The sequence below is a fragment of the Sinocyclocheilus rhinocerous genome, unplaced genomic scaffold, assembly GCF_001515625.1.
Source record: "Sinocyclocheilus rhinocerous isolate Xijiao unplaced genomic scaffold, SAMN03320098_v1.1 scaffold19, whole genome shotgun sequence".
Lineage (NCBI taxonomy): Eukaryota > Metazoa > Chordata > Actinopteri > Cypriniformes > Cyprinidae > Sinocyclocheilus > Sinocyclocheilus rhinocerous.
In genome coordinates, this window is record NW_015638975.1 from 1328946 (window position 1) to 1345093 (window position 16148).

Consider the following 16148-nt stretch of genomic DNA (forward strand, 5'->3'; position numbering starts at 1 on the left):
ATACACATTTTAAAATTGTATTGCATACCTGCTGCTGCCATAATAAAGACCCATTTCGAATGTTTATGTGCTTTTCTTCTCTTTCTGCTCCCAGTCGCTGTGGTGGAGCAGTTATGAAATATTGTTCTTTTAAATACTTTCCAGCATTTCAGAAATAAATATGTATGCAAATTACTCTATACAATGTTACCTTACGGTGTTCAGGAATGCTCAAAAAGGGTTTAAACACTGAATTTTGAATCGATTTCTTCTCGTAAACTCAGAGATGTGGATTCGAACGGCAATTAAATTACCACACGACCTTGGTGTTTGTCAAAAAACAGTAGGTAATTCGGCCGGGGATTTTTACGGGAGTGGTACACCGACATAAAAACACCGACATCCTGGATTCGGACGGCATAAAAATCACCAACTACCCCCTGTAAATGGTGAAAATCACTTGCGAGAAACAATTACCGTCCGAATAGGGCTTTAGACTAAAAATTACTTCAAAATATTTACTGTTCGTTTGTCTGTTCTGTAGCTGACTGTCATCAGCATCACAGAATTCTTTAAGATGGGAAAAAGAGTTGATCTGGAGGTCATCACCTCAGCAACACTCAGCAAACTTGAGGAGATCAAAGAGAAGACAGCCAGTGGTAACCCTCTCCTCATTTCCCATCATCCCCACAGAAATGTTGTCACATTGAGAATGAGTATGTGAGTGGTCATCTTTAACACTTCCCCTTTGTCTTTATCTGAACCCAGGGTTGTCTCACATTATTGAGACACGTAAGGTGCTGGACTTGAGGATCGATCTAAAACCCTCCTACCTGCTGCTTCCCAAGTCTGGATTCTATGATAGCAAATCAGACCTCATGATCGTTGATTTTGGTTACCTGCAGGTGAGGGAGGGAAGGAAAAACATATTTAAGAGGGAACTGTTTCTGTCAATAACGTCTGACTGTAAATATATGTGTGTGCATGTAGTTGAACAGTGTAGACCAGGGCAGCCATCAGCAGGTATCTGCCAGTTTCTCATCGCTAGAGGAAATCATGGATAGAGCCTATGAAAGATATTCCTTGGAGCTCCGCAGTGTCCAGATACTCTACAGCAAATCAGGTAAACACAATGCAACACAGGGAAGAAACTAAACTGTCTGCACAAACAAATTCTAACGGCGGCTCTTTTTGAAGGAGAGAAATGGAAAAATGCTCGTGTTAAAGGCTTCACCCATCAGCACATCCTGCAACCGATGGACGTCACACTTCAACTTGCTAAATGTATGGTGGAAAAAGATTCCCGTATGCCCAGGTTAGCGCTCGCTCTCTGCCGCGTCTCTCTCTTAATCCTCATACATGCACTAAGGTCTGTTCATTTCCAGGTTCAAAGTATCAGGGGAGCTGCCCTTACTTCATGTGAAGATTTCTGATCAGAAGATCCAGGGTGTTCTGGAGCTGGTGGACAGTATTCCTCTCCCTCAGACTACCTCAAGCCCCCCTAGCACCCCCACAGAAAAGGTCAGAAAACACAAAGAAACACAATCTCTCTGTATTGGCTGATGTGTTGCTTCCTCTCTCACTTAATAAGTCATGACTCATGAATGGTAGTTTCCTGGTAGGACGCCACAGGTATTTGATACTATTGTCATTGCTGTTGTTTTTTTTTTGTTTTTTTTTAAAGCCATGAATATTTCAAGCCCGTAAATCTAATCGCAATGTACTTATTGCTTTAATAAGTCTGAAGTGCTGCTTGCTTTTATATTTCGTTCCTGAACTTGCTCTTTGAGCGTGACAGTGCAGCTTCAGTCTCCACAGATTACACAACTCAGGAAAGACATTATCCACAATCAGCATCACTGTCTCTCTACCCAATGAGCCCTGTACTGTATCTTATTAGTGAACTTACTGCCTCAACAAGCAAGAAAAAGCCCTTACTAGTTTACTTTGCGAAGCAAATGTTAAAGGATGTTCTAGATATTATCCAGAACATTTAAATAAATATCTACCATTCAAAAGTTTGTGATCAGTAAGATTTTGTTTTAAGAAATTACTTTTGAGTACTTACTGAAAACATTTATTCAGCAAGGCTGCAATACATTAATAAAAATGACTGTAAAGACATGTATAATGTTACAAAAAATATCTATTTGAAATAAATGCTGTTCTTTTGAACTTTCTATTCATCAAAGAATCCTCAAAAATGTATATATATCACAGCTCCCACAGAAATATGATCATTGATGATAATAAGAAATTTTTCTTGACACTGCATCAGAATGATTATTAGAGTATCATGATTATTAGATTGATTGAAGACTGGAATAATGGCTGCTGAAAATTCAGCTTTACCTTTACAGGAATAAATTACCGTACATGTATTAAAATAAAATTGTATTTAAATTGTAATAATATTTTAACATTTTTACTGTTTATACTGTATTCAAAGCGTAATCGACGTCTTTCAAAAACATTAAAAAAATCTAACCCCAATCTTTTGAACAGTAATGTAAATTTGTTGGAAAACTATGAGAAATAAAATAGTTAAAAGTAAATTTCTCCCTAAAATGCTTTCTTACAAAAATTTTACCAATTGACTCAAATGCAAAAAAAGCATTTATTGCATATGAAAGAAAGCTTTCTGCATATGTACAGGAAGTAAACAGAGTGAGAAAATGACATACCATATAATTTCCTGTTGTTTGTATAATAATGATGATATTTTTCTGAAGGTTTTGGGGATGCCGCTGTCTGATGCCAGGCCAAAGGTTTTGGGTTTAGACCCCACAGTTCTGTCCTATACAGTGGAATCAGGTCAGAATTGCTCCCACTTAATTTCAGACAAACAAAAAAAAGAATACCACACAAGTCTTTTGTTTTTAATTGACACTATTCATATAATTATACACATTTTCTCACAGTTTATGTATGCACACAGTTTATGTTGTACATGTGTGTTTAGACTCTGAAGAAGACACCAGTGAGAAGTCTGCAGATGAAGACTCTCTCAGATCAACCTTAGAGGAACTGACCGAAGTGCAGTTTCAGTTTGAAGTCAAAGCAGTACGTTCTTCTTCATCACTTTGTTCACACCATGCCACAACCATTCGTCATCAGTTGGGCGCAAGAGCCCCACATTTCATTAAAGAATCATTCAGCATTCCATCAGTTGATGACAATTATTTTGTGTATGATTCCTGTTCGTGTTTGTGTGGACCATTGTGTGTTTTAGTGTGAAGTGATGTATATGTGTCTATATATGTGTGTGTGTGTGTGTAGGTGTTGTTGGAGCTTACGAGGCAGGCCGCTCAGGAGGATGTCGTATTGGCTTTCAATGTGTCTCAACTGGGTGCAGAGGGCAAGATACGGACCTTTGATCTCACCGTCACATCTTACCTGCGCAAGATCAGCCTGGACTACTGCGAGATAAAAGGTACACGCACGCACACAAAGTGTGATCAAGGTTTTGTTGTTTGAAGTACTTCATGTTTTTTCAGGGATACCGTTGCTCTCATTCTTGTGTGTATGTGTTTCAGATGCGCAAAATCAGCCACTTCATCTAATTACCTCTTCAGACAAGCATGGCTCTGATCTATTGAAAGTGGAGTACATCAAAGTAAACATGAGCATTTTGCTTATCAAACACTCTATAAAGGACTCTCTTAAATGAGTTGTTTTAGCTGAATGGTTTAATTTGTGCTGGTCTGCATGGCCTTTTTTATGTCCTTCAGGCTGATGTTAATGGACCCAGCTTCCACACCATATTTAATAATACAGAACAAGCACTGAAGGTATGTTTAAGTTTATAGTTCCTAATAATGAATAGCAGTAATCCTAGAATTTATTTGTTTACTTGCTCATTCAATATATTTATTAATTCAATTATTCTACTATTTTTAAATTAAAAAATGTCAAAAAAAAATATTTTGATTACAAACATATTTTTATAAACATATTTTAGTATGTGTGTGTATATATATATATATATACTGTATACACACATGCACAAAATCTAATTTTATTGTATTCTTAAAATTACATTATTAGTCTTTTTAATTTGAATTTTGAATAATGTTTCATTTGAAAAAAACGTTTTTTATTGGAAAGTTTTATCAGAAATCAAAATTAAGTAATTGATTTACTTCTTTTCACAGGTGGAGTTTTCCTCACTGGACTTCCTGCTGCACACTAAAGCTTTGCTGTCTTCCATCAACTACATGAATTCAGCAATACCACAAGACCTCACAGCTTCAAAAGACAGAGAAACCAAGAGACGGGCTGAGAGAGCAGCAGCAGGGAAGACGGGTGTGAATAACACATACGCCTTTTATGTTGAAAATCTGTGAAAACAAATTGTTTTTGTTTGATGTCAAATTATTGGGTAGACCCTGAATATTGCTCATGCATCCATGTTGTCCTTGTCTCTGCTTTGTAGGTTTTTTCTTGGGTAACTAATGTTTTTTTCTTGACCTTTGCACTGGTCTTGACATGCCATGTACTAACAGGGGTCTGAAACAATATCTGTTTTGCTTGTGTTAATGCATGTTGCAGACACTACTGTTTTTAGATTGTCACATTATGTGTTGTTTGAGTGTTTTAACTGGAGTGTCTATGTTTTGTTAGTGTCTAAGGGTTCGAAGGACTCTGGTGTTGTGAACTTTAAGCTGTCTGCCGTACTCTGCTCTTTCAGAGTGGCTGTTTGTGATGACAGAAGCAACATTGCTGACATCCGGGTTCAAGGTAGAAAAAACTAAAGTGTCTGTCCTTAAAAGTCAGCGTATCTTAAAATGATATATTAATTTTCTGCAAGTTAACCAAACATGTTGATTTCATTTATGTCAGGCATTGACGCGTCTGTGGTGGTCCAGGCCAAAGAAACAGACGTTTTTGCCCGTCTGCGTGACATTGTGGTTCTTGATGTGGACCCTAAGACTATCCATAAGAAGGTGAGAGATCAGTCATATTGTTTTTGGTATGTTTGTAAGCATGTTTCTGTGCTCCAGTTCTGTTTTTGTGAATACTACCAGGCGGTGTCAATCGTTGGAGAAGAGGTGTTCAGCTTTAAGATGACATTGTATCCTGGGGCCACTGAAGGTGAAGGATACACTGACACCTCCAAAGTGGATGGGAAAGTTATCCTGAGACTTGGCTGTATCCAGATCGTCTACCTGCATAAGTTCCTTACGTCTTTATTGGTACGAATTCATGTAAATCCACTTACCTTTCATATTGTATCGGTACTCATATTTTGTCTGTGTTAATCAGTCATCTAAAATGTATACCAGTAGATAAAACTCAATGACTGGTAATTGCAAAACAAACAGGGACAGCGTTTTAAAAAACTGTATTTCTCAGTGTCTGTATTTTCGTTTGTATTTTGTATGGATGTTTATGTCTCTCCCTTTCTTTTTGCTCTGGCATCTTTCCCTCCCCTCATAGTTTTCGTTAATTGTGTCTTCCTCTTTTCAGGACTCTTTTAGCTATCAATACCCCACTGCTGATGAGGTACAGGCTTGGGCATGCAGCATTAAAGTTTTTTGCTTTGCAGCTTATTTTCAAATGCACCTCTGCACACACTGAAATATGTCCTCTCCCCATTAAACTCTACTGGATTTGTTGTACACACAGTTAATCCTTTTCAAATAAGATGGAAACATTAATTCAGGTTAACACCATTCACAGCAATGTTTATGACTGCTTTTGTTTTATTTCTAGTGCAGTGGTTCTTAACGAGGGATCCTGGGCCCACTAGGGGCCTCAACAAACTTCCCATATTTATTCTCATATTCAAAAAGAAATTAATTTAAAAAATAATTGTAAAAATGCAATTAATAAAAGAAAAAGTATTAAATTTTCGTATTCATGTATAAAAACAAAAAAGGCCTTAATTCTAACTAAGAAAGAAAAATGACTTTTAAAAAGACAGTATACATATACATACAAAAAATATCTCTGCCTTATGGGGAGGCCATAAGATATTGTGTTGAACAACAGGGTGGGGGGTGGCTTGGGGGGTTGAGAACCACTGTTCTAGTGGAAGGTTATAGGAAATATATAGCTCTGCTGCATATTCAAGAACAATTCATTAGATTCAAGCTAAACAGAAGCAGTCTTAAAGTTTGCGATCACTAATATTGTCAGTAATATTTCAATATTGCTTACATTACATTTATATGCACCACTGACATATAATAACCTCTTTTAAAATGGGTATGACTTTTTAATTATGCTTTTCCTATCAAATCAGGTAGTTCGAAGAACCAAAAGAAAGACTTTCATAAGATCACACCCATACCTGATATTTATCTACTATAGCATTGCATTTTAGAATTTCTGCACCGCTATAGTGGCATCAAACAGAATTATGTATCACCTAAAAGGTAGATCTTGTCCAAGTGTTTTTCAAACAATGGATTATGCCATCTTTTATTTTTCATAAATAGGTCCGAAATCTTGAGTCAGTGTTGCTAAACTGATTATAGTCCGGTTTGCAGAAATTTCATACTGCAGCTTTAATGCTGTTTTCTCTTAAAAGGATGTCTTGAGGATATTAGTATTCATTTCTTAGTTTTATCTGTGAGATATTACTGTTCTAACTGTTAGATATTGTTAAAGAAGTGGACTTTAGGTAATGCAGTTTAGCCTATAGCGTTATTTATGAATGCAATAAGGCACAGAATTTTTAAATGACTTGATTGCGAATATGTGGATTTGCATGTGCGCTCGTGACTCTTACTACATATTGAAGTAGAAATCACAGAAATTTGAGACGGAATTTCGCACTATATGGATGCCTTGATTTTACTGGTTCTAACTTCCATACTCTACATGCTTAAAGGGGTCATATGATGCGATTTCAATTTTTCCTTTCTCTGTGGAGTGTTACAAGCTCTTGGTGCATAAAGAAGATCTGTAAAGTTGCAAAGACTAAAGTCTCAAATCCAAAGAGATATTCTTTATAAAAGTTAAGAGTCAGCCACACCTACCTAAAACGGCTCGTTCTAACACACCCCCACATACCTACGTAACACATTTCATTACACAAAATACTGTTTTTTTTTAGCAACATCATATGACCCCTTTAATAGAAACAGCTCACCAGCCATACCCAGACAATATAATCATCAGCTTTCCTACTTTCTCTCACAAAAAAAATACTGTTTCACTCCAGGGCTGCTTTTTTCACCCCTACTGAATTTGCAACTTTTCATTGTAAATTCGGCTTTCAGGCGTTTTAAAACACAAGAACATCCCTGCATGAAATTTCCCTACTGTGGATTCCAGGCTGTTAGATTCAGACCTTCCCTCACTTCTACTAAACTGCCATGTCAAGTCACACAAAACTGTAACTAACTATTGATTGTCTTCCATAGATGTTTGTGGATAACTTCCAGACAGCTAAAGAGGCTCTCAGTGCCGCCACGGCTCAGGCCGCAGAGAAAGCAGCTTCCAGTGTGAGGGATTTCGCTCAGAAGAGCTTCAGACTTGCCATGGACATCAGGCTGAAGGCCCCCCTTATCATAATCCCTCAGTCCTCCACATCCCATAATGCTGTGGAGGTGGACCTGGGTCTCATTACTGTGGGAAACAGCTTCTCACTGCTGGCAGCTGAGGACTTCCCATTGCCTGCAGTTTTGGAGACCATGGATGTAAAACTCACACAACTCAAACTGTCTAGGTAGTAAAGAAAGCTGGAGAACTTTCCCAGAATTCTCAAAATTAATTTACTTCAACTTATATATTTTAATTAGTTTCCAAGGCAACATTTATAATTTTAATTTAAGTTTTTTTAATGCAGTATTTATGTTTTATTTCAGCTTTATTTCAATTAACAAAAATGTCTCGACTTGTTTGGTGCTACAGAATGATTCAGAGACAGCTCTTTTTTCTGATTTATTTTTTTGACCTTGTTTCTTCAGGACTGTTCTGAAGCGCGATGCTGCTCATTTAGATGTTGAGATTCTGGAGCCCATAAATCTAGAGCTTTTAGTCAAGCGTAATTTGGCCACCACTTGGTACAACAAAATTCCTGGAATGGAGGTCAATGGAGTACTTAAGTCAATGAACGTGAGTTTCTCATGACGTTTTAGACGTGGAAGTGTTGAATCTAAAATCTAAAATGGGGCCCAATCAGAATTTTCAGGAGAGAAAACTAAAGATTGCTATTCTCTGGCTTCTGTAGATGGCTCTTGGCCAGGAGGATGTTGTGGTCCTCATGAGAATCTTAGCAGAGAACATTGGCGAGGGAAGCAGGGCTGCTGCAGTGGAGGGAATGAAAGCTTCTGCTAAAAGTATGAAAAGGTTTAACCTGTCAGTAATCTTGTCCATTAAAGTTTGTCTTTAAGGGCTTCATTTTACCCTCTTTTCCTCCACAGATGAAGCTGTAGATGAAGGACTGATCGAAACACTACCTGTGGGGACAGGGAGTCAACCTGCATTGACCAATGGTGCTTTCAGTGAAAATGTTGTCAATGTGCTGCTCAATTTTGAAATCAAGGAGGTGATTAAGCTTTCTTAAGTTCTTATTTTCAGTTACAGTCATAACTCCAGATTTGGAGTGGATCTGGAGGGAACTGAGAATCCTGTATCTTTCTCTTTGTAGGTTATGCTAAGGTTGAAAAAGTCCAAAAATGGGAAAGAGTATCCCTTTTTGGTTCTCCATGTAGCTCAGCTTGGAATTGACACCAAAGTTCGAAAATACGACATGGAGGCCACAACATACATTAAAAACATCTCCATGAAGTGCCTAGAGTTCCTTGGTTTGTAGCACTTGTTTTTGAAACCTCACAGTACAAAGCAGCATTTTTTTTCGTAAAATTCATTTGAACTTTTTATTTATTTATTTTTCTTTGCAGATTCAAATGGAGAACCGCACTGTATAATCAGTTCCTCCGCAGAGTCAGGAGCAGATCTTCTTGAAGTCAAGTATTTTCAGGTAACTACTTTCTGAATTACACTAATATGTAATTTGGCTTATAAATGAGCACTATTTATAAAACTTCCTACTAGTGTTGGGCGATGTCTACAAAATTGGCATCGGACGATGTCTACAGTGAAACATCGCGATGGAAGATGACATCGGCGGGGGTGGGGGGTGGAGTTAGGGGGTGTGCCCGAAGCGTGAATCCTTATAAGGGAAAACAAATAACGATTCCTTACACCGTGTCTACACCAGACGCGAGCGGCGTGGCGCGACAAAAAAACTATAGAACCACTGATCTATAATAGAGATTCTTTATATATAGATCAGTCTATAGAACTCATTATAATCAGTGATGCTGTCTACACTGGATACGGCGCGATGCGATGCGACAAATCCCCGACAGTATACTGCTGCTGCGTTCTATTTATGACGTGCTGACACAAATTTCAAATGATTTTCAAAGGTCGCTTTGTCGTGTCCAGTGTAGACCGACTTTAGCTGATGCGGCGCGGCGCAACACGACAACTGTCGCGTCCGGTGTAGATACAGTGTAACGGTTGCCTGTTACATTACAGTACATAAAATTTCACTTACCACATAAACAGAGTAAGGAGAGATGACTGAGGATGATGGCGAATGATTTGCAGATCCTCAGTACCACTGACAAACATATAATCTTGTAAAATGTGTGGTAAGTACTGCTGCTCCATAGTATAAACAGAGTATGTGCAATCTCGAAAGTGAAACTGAAAAGCAATCGTGCATTCAAAAGCACAATGCCAGGTATAATAGCGGCTCCCTGATGCCCGAAATATATATGTAGTATAATTACCCAATGATATAACTGCGAAATTTTTTTTTGAAATACATATTTTCCTCCCATCTCGTATTTATTCACTTTAGGGGTTCCGCCTACACGTCATTTTCTTTCCGAACACGGTATTGGGATGCAGGGGGTATGGGGGGGGGGATCACAATGCCGGCTCAATATCGTGATGTCTATCAGCCATCGGCGATGGACGATGGCATTGTCTATCTGCCCAACCCTACTTCCTACTCAAAAAAAATTTGTTAAAAACCTCTTGCATTAAGTGTTAAGTAACACCCTTTTAATCCATTCTAAAGTTGACTAGTGGCAGGACATTTCATGTCTAGACAGGCTTCAGCTCTTACATTTTAACAATTTATTTAGGTTAGCACATGAATTCATATCGTGATCAAAACATCAGGACAATTAGATCCAGCCTTTAGCCATTGCACTCTTTAGTGTTTGTGGATTGGCTCTTCTTTTAATTCCTAAGGGCCATTTCTCTCAAATGAGATAGCAGTGTCTGTTGCACATGTGTACTGTTAAAAGTCTAGAGATATGAATGAATGCATACTAATCAAGTTCTGATTAAATATATAGTTGTTGTCTATGTAATATTTGACACAACGGTGATAGATTATAGATTCTCCATGATTAATTCTAGAATTACAGTGTAGACACTAAGATGTAGCAGATGTTGAGAGCTTCCGGGACTCATGAGTGGAGATCTTAAATTTGTTTGATTCCTGTCTTTGTAGGCTGATCGAAATGGGCCAAACTTCGCAAGCCTTTACCAGAATACTGAGCAGAAGATCAATGTAAGCATCTGTAAACAAGGTTAAATAAAAGCCTGTTTTGGAAATTGAGGCGTTAATCTCAAAAGAACTTCATATTGAAGGGGTTTAACATGCCTGTGTGTGTCTTTAGGTGGTGTTCTCCTCTCTAGACCTGATGTTACACACTGAGGCTCTCCTCTCTACCATGGACTTCCTGTCTGCTGCCCTGTCCAACAGCAGTCTGCCCTCACCTGAGAGAGAGAGCAAAAAGAGTGAAGATATGAGAACTACCTCAGCTAAATCCAGTAAACACACAAACACACACATACAATCGCTGAAACTGACAAACATTGACTTTGTGCCCATTGTTTAGGAATGAATTAATGAAGGACTGTTTCTGTCTCAGCTGCACTGAGTTCTCCCTCTGATGGTGACGTCATTGACCTGATGGTGAACATGCAGCTTGGTGCATTTAATGTGTTGGTTTGTGACCAAAAAAGCAACATGGCAGACATCAAAATTCAGGGTGAGAATGCGTTCTTATTTTGAAAATTGACTTGTTTATTATAATATAAAGGTTACTGCATTACTGCTACTGTTTTAAAATAAAAAATAATGCAGGATCTTCTTTAAGATATTAAAATATTTAATATAAATATATAATAAAACATATTTACTAAATATTTACTATTTTATTTTTTATTTTGATTAAACAATTATATAATGTAATATTATATGCCAAATATAGTGCAAATAGAAAATTATTGTTCTTTTTATTATAGCATATAGAATTATAGCAATAATTCTGACATAGTTGTAATAAAGCAACGTTTTAATTTTATGGTGTATTGGTCTACTTATACAGTATCTATTTCTTGATTATTCTGAGGCTGGTTTTGTTGGTTAGCTGATTTTATAAATCTTCTCCTTAGGTTTGGACGGTTTTCTAAAGATGCAAGGAACTCAGACACACATGTACACACGTTTGCGCGACTTCATCATCATGAATGTGGATCCTAAAACAATTCACAAGAAGGCAAGCTAGCTATACCACTACAGCACATTTTAACCATTTACTATTCTTTATACATTTTAATTTCTATCTACTTTGTCTTAGGGCTGGGCGATATGGCCAAAAAAAAAATGATCACGATACAATTTATCATATCAGTCGATATCGATAATTATCACAATGAATTTCAAATCTTTATTTCTTTCAAGTTTAAAGGTAGACTTTTGCTCCTAAGTGAAAATTGTAGAAAGCAGACTGTTATTTGTGGTTTTAAACTAGTCTTTTTGTCAGAACATGACAAACACTTCACGTTTTTGATTTTTTTTTGCACTTTTCCAGTCATATTTCGTTAACAAAAAAAATATCTTAATAGAAAAAATGTATTTCTTAGTTTCTGCATGTTCTAATGAGTCATATTATTGTGAAGCAGGTTTGTATTGCCTGAATTTGATGACGTGTATCTTCAGCACAGCTTGCAGTGCCGGCTGCAATATTAATGATATTAACTTTTTTTTTAGAAATGCACATTTGACAGTAGCTTGAATTGACAGCAGTAGTAGCTTGAGTTAGGATGCAGATGTAAATTTATGTTCATTATCAAAAACAGTAACGTAAAAATTGTAACAACCTAATTTTTATATGGTAAAATTAATTATTCTGACTGTATGAGTTTTAAACATTAAATCGAACATTTATCAAACTCTTATCGTTTTATCGAGGAATAATAATAATAATATTGCGATAATCATCATTATCGTTTTTTCGCCCAGCCCTACTTTGGGTTTTGTATGAACAAAGTACAACAAAAGTGCATTAAAGTAAAGTGAACTGCAATATCTGTTGTTTATTTTGGGTTATTTTTGGTTCTCTAGGCCATCTCCATTGTAGGCGATGAGGTGTTCAGCTTCAGCATGAGTCTGACACCCAAAGCCACTGAGGGGGCTGGGTATACAGATACTTCGAAGGTTGATGGCAAAGTGAAACTCAACGTGGGCTGTATTCAAGTGGTCTACCTTCACAAATTTGTCATGTCATTACTGGTGAGTTTAAATTGCACACATGGCCTCTCTGCTGATTCAAGCACACTAGCTTACTTTTACTTTTTCTTTCCACAGAATTTCAGTAATAACTTCCAGGCAGCTAAAGAGGCTGTCAGTGCCGCCACGGCTCAGGCAGCAGAGAAAGCAGCTTCCAGTGTGAGGGATTTCGCTCAAAAGAGTTTCAGACTTGCCATGGACATCAGGCTGAAGGCCCCCCTTATCATAATCCCTCAGTCCTCCACATCCCATAATGCTGTGGAGGCGGACCTGGGTCTCATTACTGTGGGAAACAGCTTCTCACTGCTGGCAGTGGAAGGTCGTCCGCTGCCTGCTGTCATAGATAATATGGATATACAGCTCACACAGCTAAAACTGTCCAGGTAGCCCACTGCCACAAAGCTTATCTAGGATTTTCAGACTTACTTTTCAAAGTATAATTACATCCAATATGTGTCCATTTAAAGATCTGATAATTAACTGAACAGAATTCATTCATGAATTTTCAAAGCCCACATTCTAGTTCACCATTATACAACTCTATATGTGTTTCCTCCTATAAATGCTTTTTTGTTTGTTTTCCTCAGAATTTCCATGGAGCAGGACTCAAATCAGCCTAGTTCAAAACTGTTGGAGCCAGTCAACCTTGTTCTGTCTGTTAAACGTAACCTGGCGGCATCATGGTACCAGAAGATGGCTGCCATAGAGGTGGATGGAGATCTGAAGCCCATGAAGGTCTGTTCACATAATGTCAGGACGTATTCTCAGCTTTTAAAGTCACATTTCATGCAGACTTTAAATGAAGTCTGTGGAAATTAGTTTTGGCTGGTCCATTTCTGGGATCTGGTTATAATTAATATAATATATAATTATAGAGTTGGAGTGATTGTGGGAAAATTAATGAAGGTTCTCACATTTTCTGACTCCGTTCCAGGTGGCTCTGAGTCAAGATGACCTGACTGTCCTTCTGCGGATTCTGATGGAGAACATCGGAGAGGCGAGCATTGTTCAATCTGACACACCGATTGGCTCAGAGGCAGCCCTCAAACAAGAGAGTGTGCTTGTCAGAGCACGTACAGCGACTGGTGAGGGAAGACGGACACACACAGATGTTTTGTGTAGTGATCCTTCTCCTAGAGGAAAAACTCAGTGGATGGTCTTGATTTGTGTGTGTTTTGTGTAGGCACTGAGATTCTTGTGGAGAAGCTGTCTGAAAGTAAACTGAGGGAGACAGAGCTGCTGGAGAGTGTCAAATTCAGCTTTAATGTGGAGTCCCTTGGCCTTACTCTCTACAGTAATGATCCTGCACAGGTGTGTATGGAGCCTACAGATTCATGAATATCAGTGACACTGACTCAAGTCCACTGATAAAGAAAGTGAGTGTTATATCTGTCTCCCTCTTTCTTTAGCCCTCTGTACATAAGGAGCTGTTGTGTTTAGGTGAATTTATGCTGTGTAAAATGAAGACTTCAGGCAAAATGTTTAGCAACGGTAACATGGAGGTCTCCACCATCCTCACCACATGCACACTGGATGACAGACGGAGCGGTATTCAAAGAGTCACATCCAGGTGATTTACACATATTTAGATTACGATTTTTAATGTGATTGTGACACTGACTGTAGTAATTGTCGCTGAAAATTCAGTTTTTCCATCACAGGGTTAAAGTGCATTTTTAAATATATTAGAATGGAAAGTAGTTTTTTAATTGTAATAATATTTCACAATATTACAGTTTTTACTATAACTGTTTTTCATCAAATAAATGCATCTGTCATGCAATTTTTTTTTACATATTTTTTTCTTAATCATAACAGTCTTATTTCAAGGCCTCACCCCTCTGGTCTGATCACATTATTTTTCCACACAGAATGCTGGGAAGGCGTGATGAGGAGACATCAGAGCCCATGATTGATGTGACATACTCTCAGAGTGCGGATGAGCGCTCCGTGGTCGCTGTGCTGCAGAAGCTCTATTTGTGTGCTAGCGTGGAGTTCCTGTTGGCTGTGGCCGACTTTTTTGTGCAAGCCCTGCCTACGAGTCCACCTACACAGAGAGACAAATCCAATCAGCTGCCACTCAAATATGTCTCAGAGCCCAAAATCCAGAGTGAACCTAAAGCAGGTATGAATGCTACTGCTAAAAGAATGGTTGTTTCTCACAGTTAGGAAAAACAGGAAATGTCAGGGAATTTCAAAAATGTGATTTCGAGACCTGGAATAGTCAACATAAATTAAAATAGGTTATGGAAATAGTTAAAGTCAGTATATATATTTTCTGATCAGTTGTAAAGTATTTTTAGCTAAAAATGCTTGTGCGTACAATGTCTGTCTTTAGAAAGGGCTGGAACAGTCATGAAAAATGAATGGAAATCAATTGGTCAGAAAGTGTAGGAACCCTTCATTTCAGGAAAAAAAAAATTTATTTGATATTTTATCTATCATCAACTTCAGCTCCGAGAACCAGGCTGCGAGCAGTTGTGGTGGACCCAGAGGTTGTGTTTGTGGCTAACCTGATGAAGGCAGATGCTCCTGCACTGGTAGCCTCATTCCAGTGTGATTTTAGCCTCCTGTCTGAAGACACTGGACAGGCCATGAAGGCCAACGTCAGAAGCCTCAAAGTGCTCGCCTGCCCCTTTATCAGGACGGAGGGTGACAAAGCCGAGACCACCGTATGCTTACTGATTTCTACTAATGTCTTTCTGTTTTAACTCTATTGTTACAACAGGAATAAAGTTTTATGCTTAGTTTTAAGAGGCATGGTGAAAAATATATTGCAGTCTATGTAATTGCAAATATCTATAATGCTTTGCAAATCATGAATTTGTTTTTACTGCAGGTGCTGAGACCATGCTCTGTTGAACTTGAGACCAAAATGCCAACCAATGCCCCATTAACTGGTTCAGTAACTGTAGAGGAGGTCATAGTGAAAGTGGGTGTTAGCTCTTTGCCATATTAATATTTTTGTGAAAGGAACATGTATTCTAGCATTTCAAAAGTTTTGGGTTGGTAAGATTTTTTTATGTTTTTAAAATAAGTCTCTTATGCTCACCAAGGCTGCATTTATTTTATCAAAAATACAGTAAATATATTTTTTTATAAATTATTTTAATATTCTATTTTATATAATATTTATATATTATAATATCTGAAATATTATATTTGATATATTTTAGCAATAAATATATATTTAATATATTTTAACATTTATTTCTTTTCTTATTTATTTCTTTGATGGTGAAGCTGATTTTTTTTTTATAAGCCATTACGTCTTGAGTGTCAGATTATCCTTCAGAAATCATTCTAATATGCTGATTTGGTGCTCAAGAAACATTTCTTATTATGGTCCGTGTTAAAAACAGTTGTGCCATGCCATTTAATATTTTTGTGGCAACAATGATGCATTTTTTTTCATCAAGACTCTGTAATGAATACTGTAGAAATATCAAAGTATTTATTTAAAATAGAAATCAGTCTTTACTGTCACTTTTTGATTTATATATTGCATCCTTGCTAAAGAAAAGTATTCATTTCTGTTGAAAAATCTTACTGATTTCAAACTTTTGAACTCTAGTGTATTTTCTCCCTATATTTTTTTTTTTGTGTACCAAGA

General features: G+C 37.5%; 1 protein-coding gene across 1 annotated transcript in view; it reads left to right on the top strand.

The window, feature by feature from the left end:
- Nucleotides 1–16148, top strand: part of LOC107750513 (vacuolar protein sorting-associated protein 13C-like) — a 69560-nt gene that overhangs the window by 26903 nt on the left and 26509 nt on the right. The window contains exons 21-53 of the mRNA XM_016565924.1: nt 524–638; nt 748–884; nt 970–1102; nt 1177–1294; nt 1365–1500; nt 2712–2793; nt 2942–3042; nt 3259–3412; nt 3516–3595; nt 3711–3770; nt 4134–4284; nt 4603–4719; nt 4822–4925; nt 5007–5174; nt 7353–7657; nt 7899–8046; nt 8162–8270; nt 8355–8479; nt 8582–8738; nt 8835–8914; nt 10469–10528; nt 10638–10791; nt 10893–11012; nt 11419–11522; nt 12371–12538; nt 12614–12918; nt 13123–13270; nt 13470–13620; nt 13719–13846; nt 13945–14105; nt 14407–14660; nt 14990–15207; nt 15375–15467. Coding sequence (XP_016421410.1) covers nt 524–638; nt 748–884; nt 970–1102; nt 1177–1294; nt 1365–1500; nt 2712–2793; nt 2942–3042; nt 3259–3412; nt 3516–3595; nt 3711–3770; nt 4134–4284; nt 4603–4719; nt 4822–4925; nt 5007–5174; nt 7353–7657; nt 7899–8046; nt 8162–8270; nt 8355–8479; nt 8582–8738; nt 8835–8914; nt 10469–10528; nt 10638–10791; nt 10893–11012; nt 11419–11522; nt 12371–12538; nt 12614–12918; nt 13123–13270; nt 13470–13620; nt 13719–13846; nt 13945–14105; nt 14407–14660; nt 14990–15207; nt 15375–15467 — 4644 coding nt within the window. The remainder of the gene's footprint in view (nt 1–523; nt 639–747; nt 885–969; nt 1103–1176; nt 1295–1364; nt 1501–2711; nt 2794–2941; nt 3043–3258; nt 3413–3515; nt 3596–3710; nt 3771–4133; nt 4285–4602; nt 4720–4821; nt 4926–5006; nt 5175–7352; nt 7658–7898; nt 8047–8161; nt 8271–8354; nt 8480–8581; nt 8739–8834; nt 8915–10468; nt 10529–10637; nt 10792–10892; nt 11013–11418; nt 11523–12370; nt 12539–12613; nt 12919–13122; nt 13271–13469; nt 13621–13718; nt 13847–13944; nt 14106–14406; nt 14661–14989; nt 15208–15374; nt 15468–16148) is intronic.